The following is a 10,149-nucleotide window of genomic DNA, read 5'->3' on the forward strand; positions in this document are numbered from 1 at the left end:
TTTAGGGTATGCAGTCGTTACAGTATATAGGTGTAACTATTCTTACCACACACGCCGCCGGTGGCGGCCGCGTAGTCGGGTGCGTTGCATTTGCACACAGTATCGCATTTAGCATTGGCGGTACACTGTGTCGTTGCCGCAGCGCAGTTTGCACCAGCCTGAATCTCTGCAAGAATTATAAAGAAACAAGTGTTCAAAATATGTATAGTGGTAAATTAACACAATGTTGATTTGCGGAAACAGAAACTGGACCTTGTGTTATTTGTAAGTGCGATATGTACGGTGTGTCAACTGATTCCGGCTATATCGTTCGTACACCGGATGCTTCCGTTCATACAGCCTCATTTTCGGCAGTTGGTCGAGGAAAAAAATTGCGGTAAATCGTGTGAGCAGCGCACTTTCGTTATATTGCAAGAATTAGGTAGTTAACTGTTTGAGCTATATGTACAATAATTACCAAGGTGCTAGTCGACCTCATGATTACACACGCGGGCGAAATATGGCAACATTGCATGATGTTCAAACATGTTCTTGTTTCTCTTGCTCTGTTATCAAAATTGACCCCTGATTTGCACATGATCATCAAAAGCATTGCCTGGTGTGACATTTCGCTTCAACAGAACTTTATTTTTAGAAACCCATGGCTTTTGTACAATCACTTGTTTTTTTGAAAACATACCGATTCCGTTCGTACAAAAGAACCTGTTTCCGTTCGTATAAATAGTGATTCAAACAAGTGACGAACGCTATAGCCGGAATCAGTTGACACACCGTGGTATAGTCTATTGGCTGAAAAGTGTATGCGGGCAATATATACTCTCTCTCCCACTCTCTCTCTCTCTTCCTCTCTCTCACTCTTTCTCTATCTCTCTCTCCTTTTCTCTCTAGCTCTCTCTCCCCCTCTCACTCGCCCTTTCTCTCTTTTGCTCTCTCTCTCTCTTTCTCTCTCACTGTTTTCTCTCCCACTCTTTTTCTCTCTCTCTCTTTCTTTCTCTTTCACTCTATGTCTCTCAATCTTTCTTTCTCTTAATCTTTCTCTCACTCTTTCTTTCTCTCTCTCTCTCTCTCGCTCACTCTTTCTCATTCTCTCACCCTTTCTCTCTCACTCTTTCTCTCAAACTCTCTCTCACTCCTTCTCTCTCTCTCACTCTTTTTCTCTCCAATGCACTCTTTCTGTCTCTCTCACTGTCTTTCTCTCCCTCTTTCTCTCTCTCTCACTCTCTCTCTCTCATTCTTTTTCTCTCCAAATCGTTCTGTCTCTCTCACTTTTTCTCTCTCCCTCTTTCTCTCTCTCTCTCTCTGCCTCATTTCTTTCTCTCTCTCTCTCTCTCTCTCTCTCTCTCTCTCTCTCTCTCCCTCTCTCTCTCCCCCTCCACCCCCTCCCCAGTTATTTACCACCGACCCTGTTTTTTTCACCCGTCAGTTTTTAAATTTTCATGTGTCAGGGCAAAAACTATAAACGGGGAGGGTGGAGTATGACATGCAACAAAAAAACACGATAGGAAAGAAATGACACGTTAAAGATGCCCACCTCCTCGTGTACACGGTCACGTGACTCGCCACACATGTCCAGACTTAAAGCACAGTCCTCGTGCACACAATCACCGTCCCAGATCTGGACATGCAGCTTTGGATCAGACCATTCCTTCACTGCAAGCTTCCGGTGGCTACAGCTTGTAGCAGCACATACTTTTTTGCTCCAGCAATTTACTTGAACAAGTGAAGAAAATGCCGGTCGTTGAACTACCAACTGCCGTGGAAGCTACCTTGACAGGCCTGCCAGCTGACCACTATGTCAAGTACTGGAAAGTCACCGGAGAAGGAGAAGGGGCCACAGTTATACTTCGACTGCACAGCAAAGAGAATCAACAAGCCGCCATTTGCAGAGCAAACCAACACAACGTGAACAAAAACCCTTCGCAGCTCAGGCGTGACAGACAGCGACCCGACAATTTTACAACACAAAGGTACGCGATTCTTCTGATGATACATCTGATAACCTGAGAAATCATGCAAGCACAACGTCAGGTACAATTTCCAGAGACACGTACGACAAAGCACGAGGTATTAGGGACACACAGAAAATGAAAGTACACACCGACGAACACGTTGACAATGGGGCGAGCTGTGTTGTGACCATTGAAGCACGTGAATCACGGAGCCACATTCCATCCAAGGTGACGGGGCCTGCCTCGCAGCAATCCATTGACTCCACGTGCGTGGCTACTGACAGTGACAACTTTACGTCAGGGAGTGACACAGAGGAACATGTCAAAAAGCTGATGACTGAAGCTGAGAAGAATGCTTTGGAAAGGGAGTACACTCCAGGGGACATAAAAGCTTGCTGTAGAAATGACTATGAACCACAGAACAAGACGGAAACTGCACTGTGTGCTAGACAAAACAAAGAACAAGTCTTTGAAGAGAGTGGTGTACAAGGCTTCTTCTAAATAGCTGCTTGCAAAATCTGATGACTTCATAATAACGTACGACTGCATCAAAGCTGAAACACTGCACTGGGCATTCATCGGAGACAAAGCAGACATGAGTTCTGATGAAGCGAAAATGCTGGCATTCATTGAAGAGACTGCAGATGTGCGACGAAAACTCTACCAACGTGAACTAGACCATGTGACTAATGGCTTACACCCTATATGATCACACTTCTCAGGGTCTACCTTCAGACTTGAACTTTGATATCGCACGAACATTGGCACAAGAGAGATTAAGAAGCACTACCACATTCGTTTCGTTGGCATTTTCGGTTGTAAAACGTCACACCTTTTTGAGTACACGTGACTTCCGATCTCTACGAACAGAAATTCGCTTCGCCAAGAGAAACGAAATTCGTAGAATTGGTCATTCTGACGAAAGTGACTTCGGTCGCGTTTTATATTCGAATAGTCATAAAATATGCCTACCTTGTGTAATCGATGTATGCTCTGACATCTTTAGGCGCGATTTATCATTGAAATGTTTTTAAAAATCAAGTTTAAAAAGCCGTAAAGCAGGCTTGAATTGGGTAAGTGAGTGACTGAGCAGACGAAAGAAATTTCAAGATGGCGACCCAAACATCAGGCCGACTCAACTTTTCAGTCGGCTGGTCAAGCCGCCTAGAGGAGAAAAATGCATGAAGCAGTTAAAGTTTATGATGTGTTGAGTTGTGGCCTGAGTATCTGATGCGTTTCAGCAGAAGTGAGGCAGCTGGTAATAGGGAGATTCAAAGGACAGCACGTTTCGTTTTGCAGCTCGTTTCGTTTGGTGAATGAGTCACCCCGCGAAACGGAACGTGAAACGAGACGGCATAGGCCGCAGACAAGATTTAGATGTATTCACGTTTCGTTTCGGAATGAAGGAAGGGCGATAAATCTTCAAGTGAAATTATCACGTCTGTCCTCGATCAGAATGGAAAAAAAAACCCTAGGAGGTGGTCCAGAATCGGGCTTACTTTGATTATTTTCAGTCCAAATAAATCACACAGACTTTGTTTATACAAAATCACATACGAAGCCAGAATAAAAATTCGATGCGATGACCTACTTCTGCTTCGCCATTTGCTTTCTTCACCATGAAGTTGGATAAATGTACCAGGATCAGCACCCTTCAAAATATTTCAGTTCACAACAGTTGTCTACCTCCAATGAACACATTCTCAGCGCTGAAATACTGTGAAAGGGTTGATGAATCTAGCAATGCATAAAATGGCCAACAAATAAAACTGTTAGTGTGCAAAAATACTCACAAAAGTTGACGAAATATTGTTCGTTTTTTGGGGGTGGAAAACGTGACTGCGTTTTGACGTTCCACGTTCCGTTTCAGTTGACCTTCACCTTTCCAGCGAGAGACCCCCGAAATGATGACGTTTACCACAACTTCAAAACGAAACGTCCCGACGTTTCGTTTTTTAAATCTCCCTACTATCTGATCGACACTTCTGAACCGGTGCGACCAGCGAAACGAAATTCTTCTGTCCTCTTTAACCGCTGTACTAGCGACACATGGTGTTCCCCCGCCGAGTGTCTTTTGCAACCACGAAAATGCCAACCATATGAATGTGGTAGCCCTTCTTAAAGTCTCTAATGAAACCATGTGTGAAAACAAACTGTATCGGTAAACTACGCGTCTGACATTGGACACACCAAGTCAGTAAACAACGGGTGTACGCGGACACGCGTTCGATTTCGAAAAATGTTGTATTAATTATGCCCAATCCCCTCATCCCCACTTGGTCATGGGCAGATTGCGTAACCAGTAAACATTTGAGTCTTGAGTCTCTCTCTCTCTCTCTCTCTCTCTCTCTCTTTCTCTCTCTTTCGCTCTCTCTTTTTCTCTCTCTCTCTCTCTCGTTCTCTCTCTCTCACTCGTTCTCTCGTTCTCTCTCTTTCGCTCTCTCTCTCTCTTTCTCTCTCTTTCTACCTCTCTCTCTCTCTCTCACTGGTTCTCTCACTCTTTCTCTCTCTCTCTCTCTCTCTTTCTCTCTCTCTCAAACTCTTTTTCTCTCTCACTCTCTTTCTCTCTCTCTCACTCTTTCTCTCTCTCTCAAACTCTCTCTCTTTCTCTGTCTCACTCTGTCTCACTCTCTCTTTCTCTGTCTGTCTCTGTCCCTCTCTCTGTCTGTCTGTCTGTCTCTTTCTCTTTCTCTGTCTGTCTGTCTGTCTGTCTGTCTGTCTGTCTGTCTGACTGTCTGTCTGTCTCTCTCTCTCTCTCTCTCTCAAACTCTTTCTCTTTCTCTGTCTGTCTGTCTCTGTCTGTCTGTCTGTCTGTCTGTCTGTCTGTCTATCTCTCTCTGTCTCTCTCTCTCTGTCTGTCTGTCTGTCTCTCTCTCTCTCTCAGAAGCTCAGAAATAAAATAAAAAGAATAAGTATCTGTGAAGCGCTATATGCAACTGCGCAACACTGGCTGGTCACTTTTTGTGTGTGTACTTACTGCACGTTCCATCACAGGTGAGTGTGGGTGAGGCGTCCGGATCACACACCGTGGTCGCCGTGTCCGAGCAATCACCGCCTGCGTCCAGCTTTGTTTCTGTGGAATAGAAAGAAATAACCTGTATCATTGGAAGATCTCTGTCCGTTCGACCGTCCGTCCCCCCTTGTGTCCGTGGTCCGTCCGTCCATCACACAGTTGACATCCCCCGCTAAATCCCATCCCCGACCCCAACCCCAACCCCCCCAATTTTTTTTTTTAAGTTCTCAAAGGAGACGAACACAAGTATGAAATAATATGAGTGGTTGTGTGTGTGTGTGTGTGTGTCTGTATGTGTGTGTGTGTGTGTTTGTGTGTGTGTGTGTGTGTGTGAGTGTGTGTGAGTGTGTGTTTGTGTGTGTGTGTGTGTGTGTGTGCGTGAGTGTGTGTGTGTGTGTGTGTGTGTGTGTAGAGCGATTCCGGGAAAACTACTAAACCGACCTTCATGAACCTCTACGCGAGAGTTTCTGAGAATCATATCTCACGACGTGTTATTTTTTTTCAAAAAATGTCTTTGATGACATCATATACGTTTTTGTGTAAAAGTAAAGATGGTACTGTGACGCTCTCATTTTCTTTTAATTAATTGAAATGTTGGTCAAGCAATTTTTTGATGAAACCTGGGTTATGAGATTGCATTTCTTCATGGAAACTTAATAATTAGTGGATGAGTTTGGTCATTTAAAATCTTAAAATCCTACGGGGTAATTAAAACTATAATGTTGGTCATCGATCTCGATATGACTTCATCTTATACGTTATTTGCTTGCGGTCGAGGTGAACAATGACTGTTGAGATCTGTGTCAAATGTCATATATGGGTCAAAAATACAAATAACATTTATGTATCGATCTGTTCTGGTTGGAATTTCTTTCAGTTTTCATGAATGAACGCACACACACATGCACTATTTTGTAGTCTCTGCTGGCCGCCTAAATATGAAGTTTTGTCGGCCTGTGCTGACGTCACATGGCTCAAAGAAGGGAAATCCAATGTCCAATCGATAAACTATTTTTTATCATTTACTGTTTCCAAATATATATCAATATTGTATTTTTAAATTATAACAAAGCTCCGAAAGTAAAAAAGAATAGAGAAAAGTGCACTTTCATGTGAAGCGTTATACGCTACTGCGCTACACTGGCTTGTCACTTTTTGTGTGTGTACTTACTGCACTTTTCATCAACACAGGTGAGTGCGGGAGAGGCATCCGGGTTACACCTCGTGTTGTTCGTGTTCGAGCAATCACCTCCTGCTTCCAACGTTGTTTCTGCAGAATAGAAAGAAATAACCTGTATCATATCCGTCCGTCCGTCCGTCCGTCCGTCCGTCCGTCCGTCCGTCCGTCCGTCCGTCCGTCCGTCCGTCCGTCCGTCCGTCCGTCCGTCCGTCCGTCCGTCCGTCCGTCCGTCCAATTGTTGATCGCTAATAACTCTGGTTTTGTCGGCTGAGACTTCCCCTGTTACATCCGATCCCTGACCCCATCCCCACCCCCCCCGCCCACCTCCCCACCCACCCCCAACACCAAGGTTGTTTTTTTAAGATTTCAAAGGAGACGAACACAAGTGTGAAATGATATGAGTGGTTGTGTGTGTGTGTGTGTGTGTGTGTGTGTGTGTGTGTGCCTAACCAGTAAACCATTTGAGTCTTGTCTCTCTCTCTCTCTCTCTCTCTCTCTCTCTCTCTCTCTCTCTCTCTCTCTCTCTCTCTCTCTCTCTCTCACGGAATGATATGAGTGGTTGTGTGTGTGTGTGTGTGTGTGTGTTTGGTGTGTGTGTGTGTGTGTGTGTGTGAGTGTGTGTGTGTGTGTTTGGTGTGTGTGTGTGTGTGTGAGGTGTGTGTGTGTGTGTGTGTGTGAGGTGTGTGTGTGTGTGTGAGGTGTGTGTGTGTGTGTGTGTGTGTGTGTGTGTGTGAGGTGTGTGTGTGTGAGGTGTGTGTGTGTGTGTGTGTGTGAGGTGTGTGTGTGTGTGAGGTGTGTGTGTGTGTGTGTGAGGTGTGTGTGTGTGTGTGTGTGTGTGTGTGAGTGTGTGTGTGTGTGTTTGGTGTGTGTGTGTGTGTGTGTGAGGTGTGTGGTGTGTGTATGTGTGTGTGTGAGGTGTGTGTGTGTGTGTATGTGTGAGGTGTGTGTGTGTGTGTGTGTGTGTGTGTGAGGTGTGTGTGTGTGTGTGAGGTGTGTGTGTGAGGTGTGTGTGTGTGTGTGTGTGTGTGTGTGTGTGTGTGTGTGTGAGGTGTGTGTGTGTGTGTGTGTGTGTGTGTGTGTGAGGTGTGTGTGTGAGGTGTGTGTGTGTGTGAGGTGAGTGTGTGTGTGTTTGGTGTGTGTGTGTGTCCGTGTGTATGTGTGTGTGTGTACTTACTGCACGTTCCACCATTACAGGTGAGTGCGGGAGAGGCATCCGGGTTACACCTCGTGTTGTCCGTTTTCGAGCAATCACCTCCTACTTCCAACGTTGTTTCTGTAGAATAAAGAAACAACCTGTATCATTAAAAGATCTCTGTCCGTCCGTCCGTCCGTCCGTCTGTCCGTCCGTCTGTCCGTCCGTCTGTCCGTCCGTCACACTGTTAATCGCAGATGATTCGTTCCCCGCCACATACCACCCCTCCTCCGACAACACGACCTGTATTTTTCTTTTTTTTGACAAATGTCTTTGATGCCATCGTATCCGTTTTTGTGTTAAAGTTAAGGTGGCCCTGTGACGTCCCCATTACATTATTTTAGTCAAGTTATTTTTTTTTTATCAAATTATTGAAATGTTGGTCAGACAATTTTTGACGAAGCCTTGATTATGGGATTGCATTTCAGCATGGAAGCCTAATAATAAATTGATGAGTTTGGTCATTTAAAATCTTTACATTTTAATTAAAACAAACATTTTAGTCATCGATCCCGATATGATTTCATCTTATTCTTGATCATTTACTGTTTCCAAAAACATATATATATTTAATGTTTGAATTAAAAAACAAGCTCAGAAAGTTAAACAAAATAGAGAAAAGCGCACTTATCTGTGAAGCGCTATACGCTACTGCGCTACACTGGCTGGTCACTATTTGTGTGTGTACTTACTGCACTTTCCACCGTCACAGGTGAGTGCGGGAGAGGCATCCGGGTTACACCTCGTGTTGTCCGTGATCGAGCAATCACCTCCTGCATCCAACGTTGTTTCTGCAGAATAGAAAGAAACAACATCTATCATATCATTATCTAATTAAAACTACAATTTTAGTCATCGATCCCGATATCACTTCATCTTATTCTTTATCATTCCTTTTTCCAAAAGCATAACTACATGTATTTTATTTTTGAATTATAAACAAGCTCAGAAAGTTAAAAAGAATAGAGAAAAGCGCACTTTCCTGCGAAGCGCTATACGCTACTGCGCCACACTGGAAAGGAACGAGAGAATGCTTAATGTCCTACAGGTTTGCAAATGATAACAGACATGTCGAGAAAAAAGATATCAAGCATGAGCCTTTTAGGCGAATGCTGATATCGTTTGTTCGATTTCGAAAAGTGTTGTATTAATTATGCCCAATACCCCCATCCCCACTTGGTCATGGGCAGATTGCCTAACCAGTGAACCATTTGAGTCTTGAATCTTGAGTCTCTCTCTCTCTCTCTCTCTCTCTCTCTCTCTCTCTCTCTCTCTCTCTCTCTCTCTCTCTCTCTCTCTCTCTCTCTCTCTCTCTCTCTCTCTCGGAGTGGTGTCCCTTGGCGTAAGAGACAAGTCGACTTGACAGCAGCTCTCCAATTGTTTTGGTTTAAACTTGCCAAGATGACCATTGTTGGAATACCAACACATGTGGAAGCAATCCTAACCACCCTAATGTCTGACCACCACGTTAAATCGTGGAAAGTTGCTGGCGAGGGAGAGGACACAGTATTTGTCCTTCGTCTGAGCGCCAGTCAACACGGACAAGAAGCCGCCATTACCGCACGAACCTGTCAGTGGAGAAAAAAGTCTGCAGCACAGATCCGCCGAGACAGGAGACGAGCAGAGCAAAGAACAGAGCAAAGGAAAACACAGGTGGGAATGGATTCATGTAATGCAATGCCTGACTTTCAAGGTGATTCTCTAAAAGACTTAGCTACTGTATCGACGTTTGGAATTGACCACACAGCCATTCACACAGCCACAAGTACAGTGACAATTGACAGTGTCACACAACAATATTCCACAGAAGACAGATCACGTGAAACACGCAGCCTGGACACCCCAACACAGCACGCACCTGTCACACAGCACACACCTGTCACACAGCACACACCTGTCCACTGTGACACAGCACGCACCTGCCCACTGTCACACAGCACGCACCTGTCACACAGCACACACCTGTCACACAGCACGCACCTGTCACACAGCACACACCTGTCACACAGCACACACCTGTCACACAGCACGCACCTGCCCTCTGTCACACAGCACGCACCTGTCACACAGCACACACCTGTCACACAGCACACACCTGTCACACAGCACACACCTGTCACACAGCACACACCTGTCACACAGCACACACCTGCCCACTGTCACACAGCACACACCTGTCACACAGCACACACCTGTCACACAGCACACACCTGCCCACTGTCACACAGCACGCACCTGCCCACTGTCACACAGCACACACCTGCCCACTGTCACACAGCACGCACCTGCCCACTGTCACACAGCACGCACCTGCCCACTGTCACACTGCACGCACCTGCCCACTGTCACACTGCACACACCTGCCCACTGTCACACAGCACACACCTGCCCACTGTCACACAGCACACACCTGCCCACTGTCACACAGCACACACCTGCCCTCTGTCACACAGCACGCACCTGCCCTCTGTCATACAGCACACACCTGCCCACTGTCACACTGCACACACCTGCCCACTGTCACACTGCACACACCTGCCCACTGTCACACAGCACGCACCTGCCCACTGTGACACAGCACACACCTGCCCACTGTGACACAGCACACACCTGCCCACTGTGACACTGCAAGCTCAACCACTTGCGAGAATGTCAACCCTGGGGTGTGTCGTGCCGTGACGTCACAGCCAGCAGACGACGAAACCACTATAGCTGAACTGGCAGCCACGGACCGAGAGTTTGAACCAGATGATGTTTACGACTTAGCCTCACACTGCTCAAAGAACGTGCGACTTAGAGAGAAACTGGTAAACAG

The 10,149-nt window shown here is 45.8% G+C and overlaps 1 protein-coding gene across 1 annotated transcript; it reads right to left on the bottom strand.

The window, feature by feature from the left end:
* Positions 1 to 46: 46 nt before the first annotated feature.
* LOC138956405 (prion-like-(Q/N-rich) domain-bearing protein 25) lies at positions 47 to 8,156 on the bottom strand (the record flags this gene model as incomplete). The annotated part of the gene is given in 2 exon segments (XM_070327769.1): positions 47 to 166; positions 8,027 to 8,156. Coding segments are annotated over 2 exon segments (250 nt in total), but the record flags the coding sequence as incomplete, so codon positions are not given.
* Between the last annotated feature and the right edge of the window lie 1,993 nt (positions 8,157 to 10,149).

The sequence above is a fragment of the Littorina saxatilis genome, unplaced genomic scaffold, assembly GCF_037325665.1.
Source record: "Littorina saxatilis isolate snail1 unplaced genomic scaffold, US_GU_Lsax_2.0 scaffold_305, whole genome shotgun sequence".
In the NCBI taxonomy this organism is placed as follows: domain Eukaryota; kingdom Metazoa; phylum Mollusca; class Gastropoda; order Littorinimorpha; family Littorinidae; genus Littorina; species Littorina saxatilis.